Below are 25343 nucleotides of genomic sequence, written 5' to 3' on the forward strand. Positions count from 1 at the left end.
AACAGAGAATAGAGAATATCCTTGTGCATCATTGCATTCTAAATTTACCCACTGTGGGCACAATGGTGAATCCAAATCTAATTTCCAATATATTAAATTTCAAATATTATTCGCCCAGTAGTAAAATCTAAAGTTAGGTAAAGCTAAACCACCAACTTTTTTTTTTAGAGTTTTGTAACTGCCTTTTACTTAACCTGGGGTTTTTATTTTGCCACACAAATGAGGAAATTTTAGAATCAATGTTATCAAAAAAAGATTTAGGAATAAAAATTGGTAAGGCTTGAAATAAATATAAAAGTTTCAGTAAAATCATCATTTTAATAGCATTAATCCGGCCAACTAATGATAAAGATAAAGGAGACCATCTTGTAGTAAGTTGTTGAATCTGATGAAGCATAGGTAAAAAATTCAATCTGAATAAATCTTTATATTTCTTGGTAATTTTTATACCTAAATAAATAAAGTTATCAGTAACAACTTTAAATAGTATCCTGTCATTCAATAAAGTTTGCGCATTTAAAGGGAATAATTCGCTCTTATCCAAGTTTAGTTTATAACCAGAAAAACTACCAAATTGAGCCAATAAGGATAAAATAGCAGGAATAGACCTGTCAGGGTCGGAAATATATAACAACAAGTCATCAGCATAAAGTGATAACTTGTATAATTTCTCATTACGGGTAATACCAAAAATATTAGGGGATTCACGAATAGCAATGGCTAAAGGTTCTAATGCAATATTAAATAATAAAGGACTTAATGGACAACCTTGTCTCGTACCATGAGATAATTGAAAAAAAGGGGATCTGTAATTATTTGTAAGAACAGAAGCAACAGGTTTATAATAAATTAATTTAATCCATGATATAAAATTAGGACTAAAATTAAAATTTCTCAAGGCATTAAATAAGTATGTCCATTCAACTCTATCAAAAGCTTTTTCAGCATCTAATGAAATAACACATTCTGGGGTTGTGGGTGAAGAAGTGTAAATTATATTAATCAATTTTCTAACATTAAAAAAGCAATACCGGTTCCTAATAAAACCAGTTTGGTCTTCTGAAATAATTTGTGATAGTAACTTTTCTAATCTAATAGCTAAAATTTTTGTAAGAATCTTAGAGTCTACATTTAATAGCGATATAGGGCGATAAGATGCACATAGAGTAGGATCCTTATCTTTTTTAAGAATTAGAGAGATAGTAGTTTCATAAAAAGACTGGGGTAGTCTCTTAGTAAATGCATCATTAAAAATTTCACATAACCAAGGGGAAAGCAAAGAAGAAAAAGTTTTAAAGAATTCTATAATATAACCATCAGGACCAGGAGCTTTCCCTGAATTCATTGATGAGATAGCCTCTCCTATTTCAGCCATAGAAATAGGAGCATCGAACAAGCTCCGATCTTCATCTGTCAGTTTAGGAATATTCAAATTGTTAAAAAAATTATCCATCATGGACAGATCGGCATCAGATTCTGATTGATATAAAGATTTATAAAAATCTTGGAAAGTATTATTAATTTCTTTATGATCAGTAGTCAGATTACCGTCTTGTTTACGAATTTTAATAATTTGTTGCTTAGTCGAAATAGCTTTTAATTGGTTAGCTAACAATTTACCAATTCGATCACTATGAATATAAAATTGAGCCCTAGTCTTAATTAATTGATTCTCAATTGAAGAAGATAATAGTAAACTATGTTCCATTTGAAGCTCAATTCTCTTCTTATAGAGTTCTTTGGTAGGAGTCACGGAATAAATCTTATCAGTTTCTTTAATTTTATCCACTAATAAAGCAATATCTAAATATCTTTGTTTTCTTTTACTGACAGAGTATGAGATAATTTGTCCACGGATAAAAGCCTTAAAAGAGTCCCAAAGTATTCCTCTGTCAATCTCTTCGGTATAGTTTGTTGAAAAAAAACAAGTCAATTTGCTGTTTTATGAAGGTGATAAATTCTGGATCTTGAAACAAAGTAGCGTTAAGTCTCCAAGATCTAGTATTATTGAAAGAGTCCGAAATCTTGATAGATAACTTCAAAGGTGCATGATCTGAAATGACAATGGAGTCATATTTACAATCAGTAACATCTGTTAATAAACGATGATCAATCAGGAAATAATCAATTCTAGAATAACTGTGATAAACATGTGAGAAAAATGAAAATTCTTTATCTTTAGGGTTCAAAAACCGCCATATTTCAGTGATTCCCGAATCAACCATAAAGGAATTAATAAGTAAGGCTGAGCTATTCGGAAGAATTCAAATAGGTTTAGATCTATCCATCGAAGGATTCAGACAACAGTTGAAATCTCCACCCATTATCAGCATATATTCATTTAGATTAGGGAGGGAAGTAAATAACCGTTTAAAAATTCAGGGCAGTCAAAGTTTGGAGCATAAATATTAACTAGAGCCACTTTTCGATTGAAAGTGAGCCAGTTACCAACAAAAATCTGCCCTGTGGATCAGAAATAATTTCATGATGTGTAAACGAAATTGAGGGGTCTATAAAAATAGACACACCCCTAATTTTGGCGGTACAATTCGAGTGAAATTGTTGACCCTTCCAGAACCTAAAAAAGCATTGATTATCCTCCCTCCTAATATGGGTCTCCTGTACAAAAATAATATTAGCATTTAGTCTATGGAATACTTTAAATATTTTTTTGTGTTTAATCAGATGATTTAAACCATTAGTATTCCAAGAGATAAAATTAATAGACTTATCCATCATGCCAATACTAATTGTATATATCATAAAAGGTTAAAAAAATACATAACCCATAATTCAGGAAGAAGGAAAAATGATTCAGGAGCAACCGGAGAACATGACACCTCAACAATATTAATAATCTAAAGTTGGCCCATAAACTAAAAGCAAAAAAATAAAAAGCAAAAGCGTGAAAAAAGATCCCTACCCCCTCCCCCAACCCCACGAATAAAAGCCAAGCGGCAGGCGCACAAACTAATACTAATATTACCCCCATTTCAAGATGGCAACTTCATTAAAAGAAAGAAAAAAGACTATATAACACCCAGATATAAATACAGGGTTGTAAAAAGAAAGAATATATCAATCAAAATGAAAAAATAATATAACAAAGCAAAAAAACATTAGTAAAAAAGGATAAACATTAAAGTTTAAAATAGTGTAATCTTTAAGAAAAGATTTCATATTCAGATACAAGAAAATGACGTTTCAAAAACAGAGACTTATGGGAAGAAGAAACAACATTTTGAAAAAAACCATATTACGGAATATAAATGTAAATTCACCAATCTATTAAAAAAAGGTCATCAAAAAAGGATCAAAAAAAGGATTCAAAAATCACTACAATATATATATAAAAAAAAGGTCCAAAACATTCGTCCCATTTTCAAGTACAAGCAAATAAATGCTTACGGAAAGCAAAGTCTTATGGGAAGAAGAAACGACATCTTAAAAAATAAATCATTATTACAGAGTATTAACATGTATATCCAGTTCAGAAGAAAAGAATTAAGAAAGAAAAAAAAACATTATAGTAAAATTAGAAGAGCTTCTATAAACCATGATAATAAAAAAAGACCAGGTCTACAGACCAAAGTAAAAAGCTATACCGCAGCTTCATAAGTTAAAGCCCAAAACGAAATGGCATCTTCTCTCCAAAAATTCTTCAACATAACACATTGTTCAACTTGTACTAGAAGACCGATATTCTTCGACGAATTTCTTCGCTTCTTCCGGAGTATTAAAGAAACGCTGACTGTTGTCACTCAACGTAATTCTGAGATTCGCTGGGTATCTTAAAGCTTGTTCAAGTCCAATCGAATGAATCTCTGCCATCACTGGTTTAAAAGCGATTCTCGCCTTCATTACGTCAAATGAATAATCCTCAACAATTCGAAACTTGATGTTTCTGTGAGAAATCATACCCTTCTGACGAGCTAATCGGATTAAAAGCTCTTTCTCCCGAGGATAATGGAGGCGAACAATCACAGCTCGTGGTTTATCTCTCGAGATCGAAAATCTCGAAACTCTGTGAGCACGATCGATAGTAGGTTTAGCCCGCAAAGCGTCCTCACCGAAAATTTCCCACAATAAGTTAGAGAAATATTTAGTTAAGTCACCAGACTCAACATTTTCGTGAAATCTGATAATACGCAAGTTTTGTCTGCGAGATCGGTTTTCAAGATCGGTGATTTTAAACTTACTCTGCTCCACTATTTTAATGGTCGACCGTAACTTCTCCTCCAAAGTTTCAATAGTACGTATTTTTTCACAAATTAACTTGTCAAGAGCCGCAAACTTTTCTTCGTGCCGTTCAATATCTGCTGCCTGCGATTGAAGCTTGGTATCAAACGATCTAACGACTTCTTCAAGCTCAGACATTTTTGCAGTAAGCTTATTTTGCAAATGTAGTATCCAGTTTAGTATCCAGAAGACTGGAAATTGCATCGAGAGATATAGGGTCTTTAGACGATTTCTTAGATACAGACATTTTAAGTTTGAAAAGATTAAATCAAGTTTTATTTTAAAAAAGAAGTAAATCGTGAGTATCAACCCATGTAATTAAGTACGAAAAGATTTGATTAAAGGGTGATTATAGTTTAAAAAATGAAGAGCGCCCGAAGGCAGATGTCTACGTCGCCATCTTGAAACTCCACCCTCAGGACAACTTCCGTACCAGGTTGTGATGCACCCTAGAAGAATGCTTTCTACGGTGCATCTATAAAAATTAGTGAGGGTTTTCGGGGACAGGCCAAATTTCTTCAGCTTTCTCAGGAAGTAAAGGTGCTGGTGTGCCTTCTCGGCAGTGGACTCTGCTTGGTCAGACCAAGTCAGGTTATTTGTGATATTCACCCGAGGAACTTAAAGCTTTTGACCTGTCCCACCTGTAAACCACCAATGTAGATGGGGTCGTGCGGTCCGCTACTCTTTCTGAAGTCAACACCCAATTCCTTCGTCTTGCTGACGTTGAGGGATAGGTTATTGTCTTCCCACCATGCCACCAAGTTCTTAATTTCCTCTCTGTACTCAGACTCATCATTACCCAAGATACGGCCTACAATTGTGGTGTCATCAGCAAACTTATATATTGAGTTTGATGGAAACTTGGCTACACAATCATGGGTGTACAGTGAGTACAGCAGGGGGCTGAATACACAGCCTTGTGGGGCACCGGTGCTCAGAGTGATTGTAGAGGAGAGCTTGTCCCTTATTTTCACAGCCTGGGTCCTGTCTGTGAGGAAGTTGAAGATCCAGCTGCAGATCTGAGTGCTAAGACCCAGGTTCCAGAGCTTAGGAATCAGTTTATTTGGAATGATGGTATTAAAGGCAGAGCTGTAGTAATTGAAAAGGAGCCTTACATATGAGTCTTTATTCTCCAGGTGTTATAAGGAGGAATGTAGTGCCAGAGAGATGGCATCTGCTGTTGACCTGTTGCTCCGGTAGGCGAATTGCAAAGCGTTGAGGTTGACCGGTAGGTTATGGTTGATGTGTGCCATAACCAATTGCTCGAAGCACTTCATAGCAATTGATGTCAGAGCCACAGGTCGGTAGTCATTCAGGCATGCCATCTTGTTTTTCTTCAGCACTGGGATTATCGTTGCTTTCTTAAAACACGAGGGGTCTTAGACTGAAGCAGGGAGCAGTTGAATATGTCAGCAAACACTCCAGCTAGCTCGCTTGCACAGGCCTGGACAACCCGTCCTGGGATGCCAACTGGGCCCATCGCCTTTCTTGGATTTATCTTCAGGAAGGCTCTTCTAACATCTTCCTCAGTGACTATGAATCTTGATGCCACCTGGTCTGGTTCATCCGGAGAGGGCGGGACGCTCCTCTTCTGTTGGAATCTTACGTAGAATACGTTAAGTTCGTCAAGAAGAGAAGCACTACAGTTACTGATATTCCCAGCCTTTCCTTTGTGCCCAGTGATCTCATTTAGACCCTGCCATAGTCTACTGGCATCCCTCTGGTTAGCCTGGGCTTCCAACTTGGCTCGATATTGCCTCTTGGCACCCTTAATGGCTTTCCGGAGTTCACGGCTGGATTCCATGTAGCGACTGGTATCCCCGGACCTAAAAGCTGCAGCTCTAGCCTTCAAAAGGGACTGGAACTCATAATTCATCCAAGATTTCCGGTTAGGGAATACCCGGATCGTCTTTCGAGACACACAGTCCTCTGTGCATTTCCAGATAAAGTCCGTGACAGCTGAGGCATACTCATCGAGGTTAGCTGCCGAGTCCTTGAGTACTCACCAGTCCACCGATTCAAAGCAGTCATGGAGGACCTCATCCGTTCCCTCTGTCCAGCGCGACACCGCTTTTGACACCGTGATCTCCCGCTTCAGTTTCTGTTTGTAAGCCGGGAGGAGGAGTACGGCCTGATGGTCCGATTTTCCGAAGTGAGGTCGTGGGACGGAACGGTAGGCATCCTTGACTGCTGTGTAGCATTGGTCAAGTATATTCGGGCCTCTAGTGGAGCAGGAGACATGTTGGTATAACTTTGGCAGCGCTTTTCTGAGGTTGGCCTGGTTAAAGTCCCCGGCTGTAATGAGCAAAGCCTCTGGATACCTGGTCTCAAGTTCACTGATGTTGGCGTACGGTGTATTCACAGCACACTCCACGTCCGCCTGGGGGGGAATGTAGACCGCTGTCAGTATGACCGAGGTGAATTCTTGTGGCAGATAATAGGGACGACACTTCACTCACAGATGTTCCAGGTCCGGACTGCAGTAGCTTGTCAGTGCCACTGTGTCCGAGCACCATGCAGTGTTGATCAGTAGGCAGACACCACCTCCCTTCGTCTTGCCCAAAGACGCCGTGCGGTCCATCCGATGGATCAAAAATCCCTCTGGTCAGATGGCACAGTCAGGGCTGGCAGGGGAGAGCCAGGTCTCTGTGAAACAGAATACACAGCAGTTCTGCATCTCCCTGCAGTAGGTGATTCTCCCTTTAAGGTCATCCACCTTGTTCTCTATGGCTTGCACATTAGCTAGTAGGATGGTGGGCAAAGGACCCTGAAGCCCCTCCGCTTCAATCTGACCAGCAGCCCAGGCCTTTCCCTACGCTTCCTTGGTAAATTGTGCATCTTTCCAGGTTTCCGTTGATGCAGTGTGTTGGTGGCAGGTCTTTGAGGTTGGTGGACGCGTCCTGCAGGGATCAATCGACGGGTCGCGTCGTCAGGCGCTCCAGGTTGGGCCGAATGATGGGGGAGGCTCTGCTGCCACTTCCAACTGTCGGGGGCCCGGGCTGCCGATCGGGTTGGGCCTTGAAGCCGACACTTAATCCCGGAGGGCCGGGCTGCCGGCTGAGACAAGTCCGCGAACTGTGTCACAGTTGTGGAGGCCTCTGCTCCAGCCGAGCCCCGGGCTTGATTTCCGAGGTCGGTGATGGAGGCCTTACTTCCAGCAGCTGTGGATGGCCACCAACGGTGCTTTATGGTCGTCGCTTCAGGGAAGAGTCTGGAGTCTGCCATCACTTCTGTGTGGTCGTCTGCTTCGGAGAGGTGCTGGTCGGAATGGGCCGCCTCGCCGGGTCCTCCGACACGGTAGCAGGCTGCCGGTCTCCAGGAACTTGGTGGACCTCGGACCAGGCCTTGATGATTGGGTCCAGGTGCGGTCCGGAGTTGAAGCAATTCTGGATTCAAATTGAAGCAATTCTCAATTCTGAAGCAAAGCGTCGATGAACTCCAGCTGGGTCAGTAGCTTTGCCAGGGTGTTGTTGATCTTGCTAGATGTAGCAAATTGGAGGTTTAGAAGGGTTTCTCGGGTATAGGATAGGGTAGAGGGCAGTTTGCTCGGGAGAGCATGCGCAGAGTCGCTAAATACTGGCGCCATCATAAATGTGTTTAGTCACATCCTCAAAAAACTCAATCAGGCTCGTAAGGCACGACCTGCCCTTGATAAAGCCATGCTGACAATTCCATCATTTTAAAATCTTTTTTATTAATTGTTATTGAAGATCAACAAAAAAAGATACATTAAGTCAATATGCCATAATGTCCAATGAAGAATTAATTTAGCAAATAACTGATTAACAAAGCTAAGCAATATATCAATAATAAAAAGAAAAAAACAAAGTGTTAAGAATATTTTTTTTGAAAGAAAAAAAAGAACCCCTACTAACTGGAAAAAAAACCGAGAAAAAAACAACCCCATTGGGAGCACGACCCCGGATCTATACATCATACAAACTTCCATAAGAGAAAAAACATCAATCCGCCAACTCAAATCTATTTGAAGAAAAATCAGAAGGAAACCGTATTAACTCAAATCAGCGGGCAAATGAACCCCACCTTTTCTCAAAATCAAATCGAGGATCAAAAGCTTGACTTCTGATTTTCTCCAAACTAAGACATAGCATCACCTGAGAAAACCATTGTAGGAGCAGAAGCATCTTTCTATTTCAACAAGACAGCCCTTCTGGCCAATAATGTAACAAATGCAATTATATGTTGGTCTGATGGAGAAATACCATGAATATATTGAGGGATTATACCAAATAAAACTGTCAATTTATTAACTTCCAAAAACGTTTCAATACAGAACACGACCAAAACATATGTGTCAATGTGGCTGTCTTGGTTTTACATCTGTCACACTGACTATCAACATTAGGAAACGTTTTAGACAGTCTCTCCTTTGTCAGATAGTAACAATGTACAATTTTAAATTGAATTAAAGAGTGACTGGTACAAATCGAAGAAGAGTTAACCAACTTCAAAATCTGCAACCAATCTTTTGTTATCAAGGTCATGACAAGCTCTCTCTCAATCTTGCTTAATCTTAAGTGAAGGGTAATTGTGCTGTTGTAACAATAAATTGTAAATTTAAACCTCCAATAAAACTCTTCACAGAAGGATTCATTTTAAAAATAATATCTTAACAGGTCAGAATCCTGTACATATGGAAAATTACTTAAATATTCTTGTAAGAGGTGTCTGACCTGAAGATATTGCAGGAAATGTGAACACGAGAGAGAGTATTTAGTTACTAATTTCTCAAAAGACATCAATCGGCCATCTTGCAATAGATCCATGAAGGAATAAACTCCTTTATTCCTCCAAAGAAGAAAGGTAGGATCACTTAATGAAGGTTTAAATAAATAATTTTGATAAATTAAACTAAGAAGTTTAAATTTCCTAAGATTAAAAAAAAATTACAAAACTGGAACCAAATTCGTAATGACTGCTTAATCACAGGGTATAAATTTAAAGGATTGGAGGGTAACCCCACTTTTTAAAAAAAGGAGGGAGAGAGAAACCGGGGAATCATAGACCGGTTAGCCTGACATCGGTGATGGGGAAAATGCTAGAGTCGGTTATCAAAGATATGATAACAGCACATTTGGAAAGCGGTGAAATCATCGGACAAAGTCAGCATGGATTTGTGAAAGGAAAATCATGTCTGACGAATCTTACAGAATTTTTTGAAGATGTAACTAGTAGAGTGGATAGGGGAGAGCCAGTGGATGTGGTATATTTGGATTTCCAAAAGGCTTTTGACAAGGTCCCACACAGGAGATTAGTGTGCAGACTTAAAGCACACGTACTGGGAGTATGGTATTGATGTGGATAGAGAATTGCTTGGCAGACAGGATGCAAAGAGTGGGAATAAACGGGACCTTTTCAGAATGGCAGGCAGTGACTAGTGGGGTACCACAAGGCTCGGTGCTGGGACCCCAGTTGTATACAATATATATTAATGATTTAGACGAGGGAATTAAATGCAGCATTTCCAAGTTTACGGATGACACGAAGCTGGGCGGTGGTGTTAGCTGTGAGGAAGATGCTAAGAGGATGCAGGGTGACTTGGATAGGTTAGGTGGGTGGGCAAATTCATGGCAGAAGCAATTTAATGTGGATAAATGTGATTGCAAGAACAGGAAAACAGATTATTATCTGAATGGTGGCTGATTAGGAAAAGGGGAGGTGCAACGAGACCTGGGTGTCATTGTACACCAGTCATTGAAGGTGGGCATGCAGGTACAGCAGGCGGTGAAAAAGGCAAATGGTATGTTGGCATTCATAGCAAAAGGATTTGAGTACAGGAGCAGGGAGGTTCTACTGCAGTTGTACAAGGCCTTGGTGAGACCACACCTGGAATATTGTGTGCAGTTTTGGTCCCCTAATCTGAGGAAAGACATTCTTGCCATAGAGGGAGTACAGAGAAGGTTCACCAGATTGATTCCTGGAATGGCAGGACTTACATATGAAGAAAGACTGGATCGACTAGGCTTATACTCGCTGGATTTTAGAAGATTGAGGGGGGGATCTTATTGAAACATATAAAATTCTAAAGGGATTGGACTGGCTAGATGCAGGAAGATTGTTCCTGATGTTGGGGAAGTCCAGAACGAGGGGTCACAGTTTAAGGATAAAGGGGAAGCCTTTTAGGACCGAGATGAGGAAAAACTTCTTCACACAGAGAGTGGTGAATCTGTGGAATTCTCTGCCACAGGAAACAGTTGAGGCTGGTTCATTGGCTATACTTAAGAGGAAGTTAGATATGGCTCTTGTGGCTAAAGGGATTAGGGGGTATGGAGAGAAAGCAGGTACAGGGTTCTGAGTTGGATGATCAGCCATGATCATACTGAATGGCAGTGCAGGCTTGAAGGGCCGAATGGCCTACTCCTGCACCTATTTTCTATGTTTCTATGCGGTGGCTGTGTCTGTGTTTACATCGACATGGAACCGTGTAAGAACTCTGTGCTGGTTTCCAGACACTGCCCATCGTTAGTGGAGTTTGTGGCAGCTCGATGCAGACCATTTTATTTGCCACAGGAATTCACCTCTGTCCTTATATTCGGTGTCTACATTCCCCCCAGTGCTAATGCTAAGGAGGCGCTCTGTGAACTGTACGGGGCTATTAGCGAATTGCAGAACGCGCACCCTGATGGTCTGTTTATTGTCGCCGGTAATTTTAACCACGCGAACCTTAAGTCAATGCTCCCCAAATTCCATCAGTATGTGGACTTTGCAACGAGGGGGGAGAACGCATTGGACCTGGTTTACACAAACATCCCCAATGTGTACCGGGCAGAGCCCCGCCCCGACCTTGGATACTCAGACCCCATCTCTGTTATGCTAATCCCAGCATACAGACCGTTGGTCAGGCACTCCAGACCAGTTCAGAAGCAGGTGAAAACCTGGCCAGCAGGAGCCATCTCTGCTCTTCAAGACTGCTTTGAGAACACTGACTGGCACATGTTCACGGAGGCTGCAACCGATGGTGACTCTACCAACTTAGAGGAGTACACAGCATCAGTGACCAACTACATCAGCAAGTGCATTGATGATGTTACTCTGTCCAAGACCATCACTATACGTGCCAACCAGAAGCCATGGATGACTGCGGAGGTGCGTGCGCTGCTGAGGTCCCGCGACTCCGCCGTCAGAGCAGGCGACGGCAGCTTTAACAACAGCAAGGGCCAAGCTGTCCTGAGCCATCAGAATGGCAAAGCACGGACATGCCCAGCTAATCCACAGCCACTTCCAGGACAGCGGTGACATGCGGCGCATGTGGAAGGGCATCCAGGACATCACCACATACAAGTCAACATCACCTCAGGTGATACCTCCCTCCCAAATGCGCTGAATAACTTCTACACCCGGTTTGAGGTGGAAATTGACGAGGTGGCGAGGAAGTCCACCCCTCCTGCGAATGACCAGGTGCTGTGTCTTTCCGTGGCCGACTTGAGAAGAACCCTGTGCAGGGTCAACCCACGGAAGGCTGCTGGACCAGACAACATCCCCGGTAGAGTGCTCAGAGGATGTGCAGACCAGCTAGCAGATGTTCTCACTGACATCTTCAACATCTCCCTGAGCAGCACCACCATTCCAACGTGCTTCAAGGCTGAGAGAACAACGTGCTTCACGGGCATCATCCCCGTGCCAAAGAAGTCTTCAGTGTCCTGAGTGTCCTGCCTAAATGACTACCGTCCCGTTGCACTCACATCCATCATCATGAAGTGTTTCGAGAGGCTCGTCATGAGGCATATCAAGACCCTGCTGCCACCCTCACTGGACCTCCTGCAGTTTGCGTACAGTCCCAACCGCTCAACAGATGACGCCATTGCCACCACCCTCCACCTGGCCCTAACCCACCTGGACAAAAAAGACAGATACGTTCGGATGCTGTTCATAGACTTCAGTTCAGCATTCAACACAATCATCCCTCAGAAACTGATCGGAAAGCTGAGCCTACTGGGTCTGAACACCTTCCTCTGCAACTGGATCGTAGACTTCCTGACTGGGAGATCTCAGTCAGTCCGGATCGGGAGCAGCATCTCCAACACCATCACACTGAGCCCGGGGGCTCCGCAGGGCTGTGCCCAGTCCACTGCTGTTCACTCTGCTGACCCACGACTGTGCTGCAACACACAGCTCAAACCACATCATCAAGTTCGCCGATGACACGACCATGGTGGGTCTCATCAGCAAGAACGACGAGTCAGCTTACAGAGAGGAGGTGCAGCGGCTAACGGACTGGTGCAGAGTCAACAACCTGTCTCAGAATGTGAACAAAACAAAAGACATGGTTGTTGACTTCAGGAGGGCACGGAGTGACCACTCTCCACTGAACATCAACGGCTCCTTGGTAGAGATCGTAAAGAGCACCAAATTTCTTGGTGTTCACCTGACGGAGAATCTCACCTGGTCCCTCAACACCAGCTCCATAGTAAAGAAAGCCCAGCAGCGTCTACTTTTTGCAAAGGCTGAGGAAAGTCCACCTTCCACCCCCCCCCCCCCCCCCCATCCTCATCACATTCTACAGGGGTTGTATTGAGAGCATCCTGAGCAACTGCATCACTGCCTGGTTTGGAAATTGTACCATCTCAGATCGCAAGACCCTGCAGTGGATAGTGAGGTCAGCTGAGATGATCTTCGGGGTCTCTCTTCCCGCCATCACAGACATTTACACTACACGCTGCATCTGCAAAGCAAACAGCATTATGAAGGACCCCATGCACCCCTCATACAATCTCTTCTCCCTTCTGCCATCTGGGAAAAGGCTCCGAAGCATTCGGGCTCTTACAACCAGACTGTATAACAGTTTCTTCCCCCAAGCTATCAGACTCCTCAATACCTGAAGCCTGGACTGACACCTTGCCCTACTGTCCTGTTTATTATTTATTGTAATGCCGGTACTGTTTTTGTGCACTTTATGCAGACCAGTGTAGGTCTGTAGTCTAGTATAGCTTTCTCTGTTTTTTTTTATTACATAGTTCAGTCTAGTTTTTGTACTGTGTCATGTAACACCATGGTCCTGAAAAACATTGTCTCATTTTTACTATGCACTGTACCAGCAGTTATGGTCGAAATGACAATAAAAGTTGACTTGACTTGAAATTAGTAATTTTGGTCAGTTGTACAGGTAAAGAAGCTCCTAATAATGAGGTTAAGTGAAACTGTTTCACAGCATTCAATTCCAAATCAACCCAAGGTGGTCATTTATTTTTATCTGCCCAATATAACCAAAAACACATGTAACGTATATTAACAGCCCAATAATACATTCTTAAATTAGGCAGAGCAAGACCTCTATCTTTTTAAAATTTCTGTAAATGATATTTACCAATTCTTGGTCTTTTATTATTCCAAACAAAAGATGAAATAATAGAGTCAACCTGATCAAAAAAACTCTTAGTTTTAATTTAGAAAAGGGATATTTTGAAATACATATAAAAAATTTTGGCAAAATCATCATTTTAACTGCATGAATTCGGCCAGCTAACGGAAGTATAAGTGGATTCCATCTTCAAAATAATTGCTTCATAAAATCCACTAAAGGATCCAAATTAGCTTTATAAGTTCTTTATAATTTTTAGTAATAATAATACCTAAATATTTAAATTAGTCTGTAACTCTAAAAGCAGAATCATTTAGGGGAAATAATTCACTTTTATGAAGGTTTAGTTTATATCCTGAAAACTTTCCATAATTGTTTAATAGTTTCAATAAACTAGGAATGGATTCTTCAGGATTCAAAATATAAACTAAGAGATTGCCAGCGTAAAGGGAGATCTTATGAACAGTTTCATTTATGAGAATTCAATGAATAGCTTCATGAAGTTCAATAGCCAAGGGTTCCAGACAAAGGTCTTAATGGACATCCTAGTCTCGTACCCCGCGAGACACGAGAAAAAGGAGATCTGCAATTATTAGTAGTAACAGTAGCAATAGGGCTTTTATATATCCTTCTGATTCACTTATTAAAATTAATACCAAAGCCGAATTTCTCTAAAACATTAAGTATTTCCATTCAACTCTGTCAAATGCCTTTTCAGCATCGAGAGAAACAATACATTGGGGAGACTTAGAAAAGGATGAATATATAACATTTAACAGTCTCTGAACATTAGAGAAGGAATAATGGCCCTTTACAAAACCTGTTTGGTCTTGAGAGATAATTTTAGCTAGAATATTAGCCTCTGCACTTAATAATGAAATAGGTCTTTATGAAGCAGTCAGTAGGGTCTTTATCTTTCTTAAGAATTAAAGAAATAGAAGCTTCATAAAGTGTGGGAGGTAACTCTCCTATCAAAAAAGTATCTTTAAGCATTTCCAACATATATGAAGAAAGCAATTTTTCAAATTTTTTACAAAATCCTACAGAATAACCATTCAGTGCAGGAGCTTTACCAGATTGCATTGAAAAAATAGCTTGCTGAATTTCATTTTTAGTAATAGGAGCCTCAAGAGTTTGAAGATCTTCAACAGAAATTCGAGGAAAATTGATCTTTTGTAAAAAGGCATTCATTTTTGAAGAATCAACTGGAAACTGAGATTTATAAAGTTGAATATAAAAGTCTTGAAAAATTTTATTAATATCTTCACAATTACATGCTAAACTACCATATCCCTTATGAATTTTAAAAATTTGTCTTTTAGCTCTAGCTGTTTTTAATTGAGATGCTAATAGCTTATTATTTTTATCTCCAAGCAGATAAAATTGACTTTTCAATTTAAGCAAATTTCTTTCAATAGGATAAGTTAATAATAAATTATATTGTGTTTGGAGGTCAACTCTTTGTTTGAATAAATCAATGTTAGGAGAGATTGCATTAATATTATCCAAGTCTTTAATTTGTTTGGAAATCTTATCTAACTCTGTTTTTGTCTGTTTCTTAAGCTTTGCTATATTGGAGATTATCTGACCATGTAAATATGCTTTAAATGTATCCCATATAATCAATTTTGACACATCTCCCATATTATTAAAAAGAAAAAAATCTTTTATCTGAGTCTCAATAAATTTGACAAAGTCCGAACTTTGTAATAAATTTTCAGGAAAACGCCAAGGCAAATTTTCAATAATGACATCATTCAATTCAAAAGCTAAGCTTAAAGGTACATGATCTGAGAGAACTATAGCATCATATTCTCATTTCTGGACTTTGGACAAAAATTGGGGGTCAGTTGTAAAATAATCAATTCTTGAATATCTTTTGTGAACGTGAAATAAAAAGAATAATCTCTATCATTAGGATGTAAATATCTCCAAATTTCAACCAGACCAAAGTCAATTAAAAAAGACTTGAAAAGTGATGCAGAACAACTTGGAAGCTGCTGATTGGTTGAACTCTTGTCAATCAAAGGGTTTAAACAACAGTTGAAATCACCACCCATTAACAAAATATATTCATTTAAATCCAGCAATAAAGCAAAATACATTTTTAAAGAAAAGGATCATCTACATTAGGTCCATATAGGTTAACCAGAACAATTTTTCCATTACAAATTGTTCCTTTAACAATTAAAATTCTACCATTAATATCTGACACAATGTCTTCTTGGATGAATAAAATATTAGACTTAATAAAAATAGATACTCCTTTTGTTTTATTTTGACAAGTAGCAGGAAATTGAAGACCCTTCCACATTTAAAAAAACCTATTTTGATCGCCCGTTTTGATATGCGTTTCTTGAGCAAAAATTATATCGGGTTGGAATTGATTAATGATTTCAAAAGTCTTCTTTCGCTAAATAGGATGATTCCAACCACATACGTTCCAACTTATAACGTTTATCTGTTTAGTTCCCATAAAAAAATTTACTTAACACGTAAATACACGCATACCAGCGCGGGCTAATCAAAACTGGCGGTGATAAGTATAACCATATACAAAACATGTGTGCTCTGGAACTCCGTAATGGAAAAAAAATACAAAAAAGAAAACTAAAATTAAACCTATAGTTAATCCTATAACTCAAAACTAACCCCAATCCTCCCACCACCCCGAAATGCGTCCCCATAGAGTAAAAAAGAGACTCCGTGAGCTGCCCATTTTATAATAGTGATTTTAAAAGCTTTCCTTAATTCCTACCCCCAGTTACAAAAAAAACATGGTCCTAAAATAGAAAAGCCCTGCAGAGGAAAAAAAATGTTATGCTAAATATAAAAAGCCAAATACTACAGAGCAACACACCACCATATCGAGTCATGTTAACTGGTTCTTCTGCCCACTTACAAACCTTGCTTCTAACTAATATATATGCAATTTAAATATCAATTTTCTTTGATGCCTTCCATTGCTTTACAGAGTATTATTGTTCTGGAACAATGGGCACTGGGGAGGCTGAGTAATCATTAAAACATGGAACAGATTCCCAGGAGAAATGGCTAACACAAGAGGGCATAATTTTAAGGTGATTAGAGGAAAGTATAGGGATCTCAGATGTTTTTTTCAGTCATAGACCAGCGGGTGAGTGGAAAGATCTGCCATGGTTAGTCATAGAGGCAGGCACAGTAAGGACATTTGAGAGACTCCTGGGTAGGCTCATAATGAAAGACGAATGGAATTCTGTACAGGACGGAAGCATTAGATTGATCATGGAGTAGGTTGAAAGGTGAGCAAAACATCATGGGCCAAAGGACCTGCACTGTGCAGTTTGCTCTACAACATCCATATCCAGCATAAAAGTTCAGAGAAAAAAATGTTTATACTTAATCCTTAAAAACAAGCTGGGGAATGCAGAAACAATCTCCAAAAACACCAAAACAATAAAATTCAACAGAGAAGAATGCCTATATAATCTCTAGTGAAGAAAAATCAGCACCATTTTCCATTAAACTTACACGCCCAATGAAAAACTGTTTTTAGAAAAAAAACTAAGTATTTATCTAATAAGCACTCCCAACTATATATATAAGAAAAAGTCCTTATGAACTATGAAAACTACCACTTAATGGGGAAAAAAAAGGATAGAAACAAATAATCAAACAATCTGTTGTGTTAACTTGCTGAGTAGATCAAACTGATTTTGGAAAAGTCATTCATCATTCACATCAAAAAGTTCACAGCTTCTTTAAATGGTTGATTGATAAAAGGACATCTTAAGCAAATCAGAAATCTTCAAAGCTTATCTTCTTTCTGAAATAACAATTATTCAGCAGACCTAAAACCATTCAAACCTCGGCTACAACCAAAATAGAGCTAACATAGTCCAATGCCTCTTTGGGGTCCAGAAAAACACGTGGAGTTGAATCTTTGGGAAATAATTTTAATCGGGCTGGATATTGAAGTGATGGGAATAATCCCTTATCATAGGCCATCTTCATGGTTGGAACGAATTTAAACTGCAGGTCCGTAACTTCCCATGGATAATCTTCATAAAAACGAATCTCGGAACCCTTAAATTTAAAAAAATTCTGTGTTTCCCTACATATTTTATGATTTGGTCTTTAACTTTGAAACGAAGGAAGCAGACCAAAACTGATCTTGGTTTATTCGGATCCTGAGATTTCGAAGTGAAAATTCTATGCACTCTTTTGATATCGGGAGATTGAGGTAAAATATTTGGAAACAGAGATTGAAACAAGTTAGCAAAATAGTCCAATAAATCCCCACTCTCAGATCCTTCCTTTAGTCCAGCAATTCGAATATTATTCCGACGAGATCTTGCTTCCAAATCGTTAATCTTTTGTTGAGACTTTTCCAAGTTGGCTGAGATATCCACTATTTGACGCTTTGTCTCTTTAAGTTCAGAATTCAGGGAAATAATATTTTCCTGCACAAATTGAAAACTCTCTTGTAACGACTTCATCTCAGAAGAGGTCGCATCAAATTTTACCGTGTTGTTGGCTATTTTCCTGCCAAGAACCATCAGTGAATGTTCTAGACACTTAGCCCAAGCCAGCATGTCCTCTGATTTTTTTTTTCCCCCTTTCCATTGCTGGGTTCAGGAAACTGCTTTCCACTTCTTAAAGATTGCAACATAATAACAACTATTCCCCTCTAAGATCTGACAAATGAAGTTAAGAGTTCAGAGTTTAAACTGGGGAAAAGGAAGAATTAATTGCAGCCAGATGAACTGTGTGTCACTCCGTTAGACAGTCGGCGGAGTCTCCGGAAGATCTACCTTTAGGGAAACCATGTTAATTTCAGCCTGTTTTTATCATGTGCTTCCACATAACCTGAAGCTTCATCCTTAATTATGGACTCTAACATGTCACTAATCACTGAACTCAGAATAACTAGTCTATCATTTCCTATTTCTTGTCTCCCTCCTGCCTTAAAGAGTGGAGCGACATTTATGATTTTGCAGTCCTCTAGAACTATTCTTCACTAATGATCCTTGAAAGATCACTACTAATGCCTCTGGTCTCTTCAACTACTTCCTCAAGAACCCTGAGGTGTAATCCATCTGTGCCAAGTGTCTTATCTACCTTCAGTCTTTTTGGCTTCTCAGTCATCATCTCCTTAATAACAGTTCTGTCCCCTCACTCTCCAATTTCTGGCATGTTGCTCATGTCATCTGCAGTGAACTCTGCTGCAACAAGCTCATTCTGTTTGACTAGCTTACCATTATACTACATCTTTTTTCCCCTTATTGCTTTTCTTAGACTATAAGACCATAAGATATAGGAGCGGAAGTAGGCCATTCAGCCCATCGAGACTTCTCTGCCATTCAGTCAAGGGCCGATCCAAATCTTCCAGTCATCCCCACTCCCTTGCCTTCTCCCCATTGCCTATGCACTGAATGACTTGGCTTCCACAGCTGTTCTTGGCAACAAATTTCACAGATTTTCCACCCTCTGACTAAAGTAATTTCTTTGTATCTCTGTTCTAAAAGGACATCCTTCAATCCTGAAGTTATGCCCTCTTGTACTAGACTCCCCTACCACGGAAAATAACTTTTCCATATCTAATTTGTTCAGGCCTTTTAACATTTGAAATGCTTATATGAGATCCCCCTCATTCTCCTGAACTCCAGGGAATACAGCCTAAGAGCTGACAGACGTTCTTCATATGGTAACCCTTACCTTCTACTGGTTTTTAAAAACTTCCCAATCCTCTAGCTTCCCACTAATTCTTGCAATGTTGCTTACCCTCTTTTAAGATTTAAAAGCGACTCAAGGAGCAAATTTTTGCACAATAGTGGTGAGTATGTGGAATGAGCTGATAGAGATGGGTCCAATAATGTCTAAAAGACCTTTGGGCAGGTACCTGAATACAAAAGCTTTAATGGGATATGGGCAGAATGCATCCAAATGGGGCTAACTCTGGTCAGCACTTTAATTGGTACGGACAACTTGGGCTGAAGAGCCTTTCTCCATAGCTCTGACTGTAGGTGTGTGCTGTGAGGAACACACAGGTTCAGGCTCCAGATGGGTATAGATAGGCTAGGCAAACAGGAGATGGAATATAATGTGGAAAATGTGAAGATATGCACTTTGGTGGAAAAAAGAATTGATAGTGGTACATTAAACGTGTGCATGTTCAGTTATATTTGGATGTGAATCACTAAAAGTTAATATGCAGTTTCATCAGGAAATGAGGAATGGCAATTGGCCTTTTTAAGAGAATTTGAGTGCAAAAGTAGATTCCATCACAGTCCATTTATGTAGACCTCCACGAAGATGAGATCAGGAATATTGTGATCTCATTACATAAGGAAAGATAGACTTGTAGAAGAAAAACTGTGAAGGCTCATTGATTGATCACTGGGATGATGGGTTTGTCTGAGGAGAGATTAAACAGAACATGCCTGTATTCTCCATAGTTTTGAAGAATGATTGTTGATTTTTTTTTGAAATGTAGTGGACTAAGTTAGGCCTGGAATTGATGATTCCCTTGGCTGGAATGTTTGGAACCAGAGCTTTCAGCCTTAAAAATAACAGGGTAAAGCCATTTAGTACAGAGGTTATAAGGCATTTCTTCACTCGAGTTTTGTGAATCTTTGGAATTTTCTACAATTGAGCTGTGCGGGCAGGATAGATTGATAGATTTGTTGTCTAGTTATGAAAGGATTTGAGGTTGGAGTAGAAAATTTGTGCTGAGGTAAAAAGTTAGCTTATTTAAAAGCAGAGCAGATGCGGGGATCCAAATAGCATACTCCTGTTAAGTTCCTAGTTAGAAGACAAGATGCTGTCCCTTGAGCTTTATTGAAGCAGTGAAAAGTGCCACAGACAGACAGGTCAGAGAGGGAATGGACAAAAAATTAAGGTGATCTGCTACGTGGAACTTCAGGATTATCATAGATGACTGAACACCAAGGGACATCAAGATGTTCTAGTTCCATGTCACGTTAATTTTCTATCCCCTACTTTGTCCTTCGAGTCGAACAGTTTTCCATTGAAGCCCAATATAAGTATGAGGAATGGCATTGCAACTTTCAGTGAGGAATATTGCAGCCCTTAGGACCAATCATGAAATTCAACAATTTCAAATAACCAACCTTTCCAGTGTGTATTGGAACTGGGCAGTTCTGATGAAATGTTACCACATATAGTGCTAACTTGGCATTTCAGTCTCATGGGTGCTTCTGCCTTGTTGGATATTTTCATCATTCTCTTTGATGTCAAATTTTCAATAGTTGCAGTGTTCTGTGCCACATAATTAAAGCATCTTTTAAAATTATTTTTCTGTCTACCTACGTATATCTTGTCCAGGCAGACCAGCTGCAACTACTAAATCTTTATTACCCACTCACAGTTTGCTCTTATCATCAACTATTTTCTAACTCCCTGTTAATATGAAATTTCATTGAACTGAAGCTTAATTCAGATTCATTCTTCACATAAGCTGCTTGACCTGTTGAGTGTTGCTACCATTTAATTTAATGTTTTATTTAATGGCATGAAATTGTTGCACTCACTCGCTTCTCACCCATCTTTACCAGAAAAGGATAGGGCTGGTGTATTCAGATGAATATGAATACTTAATAGTATGGTGATATATAATTATGATGAAAATATCCAGCAAGTTGGTCAGTAGGTAGCACAAAAAATAATTCTTGTAAGTTCTTGGTTCCACTGAACTTAATTAATATTGTAAATCAAAAATGTATTCTCTCAACCTTTGTCTCCTCTCAATCCAAAATTGATTTTCTCATTTTTGTTTCTGTATGTGAGTTTAATGGTCTTCGATCTCCATACTTGCAAAGTGCCAGTGTTTCTTGTACTGAACACACGCACATTTCCTGCAGAAGATAGTGCACTGAAATCAATTGAAAGATTAGACCAAGCCTCTGTTCCAAAGCTTACAGAATATCTGTAGACAAAAGGGAGTTCATTAACAAATGAACATTTTAGTGGAGTTTCTCTTATTGGAGTTGCTGGATCTTCTCATTTCTATCAGTTATTTTTCAACCTTAGCATTCCAATTTCTCTATTTTGTCTTTAACAGAACAGAGTTCCAGTTCTCAGTTGACAGTGGAGAGCGGAAGTGGTGATTTAAGTACCAGTACCTCAGGTATGTTATGTATAACACATTTAGAATTTCAAGTATGCGTCAAAAATAGTATTGTTTCTGAGCCAGATCTCAGCAAAACCAAAGCTGAAATCTGCATTGCTGGAATCACATTATCTGCATCAAAGGCTGGAAGGCTGTTGTAACCAGGCACAAACGTAGAAACACTGAAAATATGTCTAGCTGCAGACTATTTGGGCTTGATCCAACCATTTTGTATCATGGCTGATTATCACTTTTTCTCTTCGTATCTCTTGATTCCTTCAGCGTTATGTCTTCAACGTGGCCAAGTGGTTAAGATGTTGGTCTAGTGATCTGAAGGTCACTAAGGCAGTGTGTTGTGTCCTTGAGCAGGGCACTTAACCACACATTGCTCTGCGATGACGCTGGTGCCAAGCTGTATCAGTTCTTGCCCTTCCCTTGGACAACATTGGTGTCGTGGATAGGGAAGACTTGCAGCTTGGGCAACTGCTGGTCTCCCATACAACCCTGCCCAGGCCGGCACCCTGGAAACTTTCCAAGGTGCAAATCCATGGTCTCTCGAGACTAACGGATGCCTATATGTAAAATATTCATCTCCTTATTGAACATATCTAATTACATGGCCTTTACAGCTTTCCGTTATAGAAAAATACACGGATACATCGCTCTCTGGATGAGAAAATTCCTCCTGATCCTAGTTCTGAATGACACACTGCCTGTCCTGCATCTGTTACCCCACGTACGAGATACCAAGAACATCTTTCTTGCATCTGGTTTATTTTAATCCTGTCAGAATTGTTTAAGGTACTGTTGAATCCCCTCTGTTTTCTGAAGAGCAGACTACAGCTTATCAATTCAGTACCTACTTAATATCAGTTCTGCTGTCCTAGGACTCTGTCTTTTAACCTTTGTTGCACTTCCTCAATTATAAGATCATTCTTCACTAGTAAAGGAGATGGAATCTCACCGAGGACCTCTGTAATTAGTACGATGTCCTTGCTTTTGTACTCAAAGGTCAGCATGCTTATTTGCTTTCCTAACTGCTTGCAGCAATCGAATACTTGCTTAAAGTGACTGGTGTACAAAGAGGCATAGGTGTTTTTTAGCACTTTCCCTTTTCCAAATCTATTACCATTCAGATGTTTTTTTAAAACTGATGTTGATAACATCCACTGTATATTACCCTTTCCATGTATTTGTCTGCCTACCCAAATAGTTTGAATCACAATGGAAACCCTTTGCATCCCCCACACAGCTCCCAATGTCAGTTAGCTTTGAATTGCAAATGATAGATTTAGTTTCCTTGCCCAAACATTACTATTTATTGTGAGTAGATGGACACAAGAACTGATTCCACGAGTCACCACCTATCTGCCAGAATGATACCCATAGGTTTACAAAAGGAAATGCTTAAAATGCTAAGGCTATTTGATTTATTTTTGTTTTTGAGAATGTGGCCAGTAGAATTAGTAAGGGAAAACCAATGGATGTATTTGAACTTTCAGAAAGCTTTTGCTAAAATCCACTTAAAAGGTTGGTGCACAAAATCAAAACGTGGGATCGGAGATAATATACTGGCATGGACTGAGATTGACTCTCAGGAGTGTAAGTACGACAGCTGGAAGTGAGATCATGGCTGGCAGGAAGTGAGGTTATCGGTGGGGAAGGGGACTTCTGAACCTGACGTGACAGGGACCATGACAACTACTCCTTAGCAACCTCCTGGCCAATGTACAGTTGATGGAGAGCAAACCTATGTTGACTAGTTTCTATTACTATTGATACTTTCCAGGTATTCTGTTAATGCAGTATTTATAATAGAGTTTGGTGTTCTTTTACGTAGTCCCCTGCAAATCTCATTTTTTTTTAATTGTGAGATTATAGTACATTTACCACTTTCTGATCTATATGAATAGTTCCAGAGTTTAATTAATTTGGGAAATGGATCACTAATGCTTCTGCCATTTCCTTTTGTACTCTGGCAATAGACATTATCAGGCCCTGAAAATTTGTTCACTTTTATCCCCATTAATTTCCCCAAGCACTATTTCTATATTTATGTTCAATTGCTTCTTGCTAGATCACTGGTTCCCCAACATACCTGGGAGGATTTTTTGTGTAAGGCCAGAACCTAATTAAGCATTTAATTATTCTGCCATTTATTTTTGATTATAATTTCTTACTTCTGACTAAAGGAGTTAAAAAAATAAATGGAGAAAGATAATGCAGTAAATTGGCCTTTATAATGAGAATAAAATATAAAGGAAAGTATTGTTGAAATTATGTGAAATCTCACTTACAATGCTAAGCGCAGATTTGCTCTCTGAAGTTGCCATTTACTCCAATACTGCAGGATTTGTTGTTCTTTGCCCCATTATCTCCAAACATTGCTCCTTTATCAATCCTGCTTTCTCTCACTTCTTCCCTCTCCAGGTAATTGAATTGAATTGACTTTATTTCTTACATCCACATACATGAGGAGTAAAAATCTTTTCGTTACATCTCCATCTGAATGTGCAACGTGCAATCATAGTAATTTATAATAAATAGAACAGTCAATGTAATATAGAATACACTCAAGTCAGCATGAGTTCATCAGTCTGATGGCCTGGTGGAAGAAGCTGTCCCAGAGCCTTTTGGTTCTGGCTTTTATGCTGCAGTACCGCTTCCCAGATGCGAGTAGCTGGAATAGATTGTGGTTGGGATGGCTTGGCTCCTCAATGATCCCACAACCCCTTTTTACACACCCGTCCTTGTAAATATCCTGAATCTTGAGAATTTCACAACTGCAAATGTGCTGGGCTGTCTGCACCACTCTCTGCAGTGTCCTGCGATTAAGGGAGGTGCAGTTCCCATACCAGGCAGTGATTCAGCTAGTCAGGTTGCTCTCAATTATGCCCCTGTAGAAAGTTCTTAGGATTTGGGGGCTCATAACAAACTTTCTCAACTGTCTTAGGTGAAAGAGACACTGTTGTGCCTTTTTCACCACACAGCTGGTGTGAACAGACCACGTGAGGTCCTCACTGATGTGGATGCCGAGGAACTTGAAGCTGTTCACCCTCTCATCCGAAGATTGAAGATCCATTGATGTCAATAGTGATTAGCCCGTCTCCATTCCTCCTGTAATCCACAACCAGCTCTTTTATTTCTGCGACATTGCGGGAGAGGTTGTTTTCTTGACACCACTGTCAGAGAGATGACTTCTTCCCTGTAGGCCACCTCGTTATTGTTTGACATGAGGCCAATCAATGTAGTGTCGTCGGCAAATTTAATTAGCAGATAGGAGCTGTGGGTGGCGATACAGTCATGGGTATACAGGGAGTAAAGGAGGGGACTCAGTACGCAGCCCTGAGGGGTTCCTTCATTGAGAGTCAGAGAGTTGGAGGTGAGGGAGCCCACTCTTACACCCTACTGGCTATCTGACAAGAAGTCCAGGATTCAGTTGCACAAGACAGGGTCAAGGCCGAGGTCTCTGAGCTTCTTGTTGAGCCTGGATGGAACTTTGGTGTTGAATGCTGAACTGTAGTCCAAGAACAGCATTCTCACATAAGCATCCCTCTTCTCCAGATGTGTAAGGATGCTATTGCGTCGTCTGTCTTTCGGTTGTGTCGGTAGGTGAACTGCGGGGGGGTCCAATTTGGGTTTTGGCAAGCTGCAGATGTAATCCTTGACCAGCCT

General features: G+C 39.8%; 1 protein-coding gene across 3 annotated transcripts in view; it reads left to right on the plus strand.

Annotated features, from left to right (window-relative positions):
* Positions 1 to 25343, plus strand: part of zfyve26 (zinc finger, FYVE domain containing 26) — a 114862-nt gene that overhangs the window by 27390 nt on the left and 62129 nt on the right. For all 3 annotated transcript variants that reach the window (XM_059955460.1, XM_059955459.1, XM_059955461.1), the window contains one exon: positions 21621 to 21686. In XM_059955460.1, coding sequence (XP_059811443.1) covers positions 21621 to 21686 — 66 coding nt within the window. The remainder of the gene's footprint in view (positions 1 to 21620; positions 21687 to 25343) is intronic.

The sequence above is a fragment of the Hypanus sabinus genome, chromosome 2 (genome assembly GCF_030144855.1).
Source record: "Hypanus sabinus isolate sHypSab1 chromosome 2, sHypSab1.hap1, whole genome shotgun sequence".
Classification (NCBI taxonomy): domain Eukaryota; kingdom Metazoa; phylum Chordata; class Chondrichthyes; order Myliobatiformes; family Dasyatidae; genus Hypanus; species Hypanus sabinus.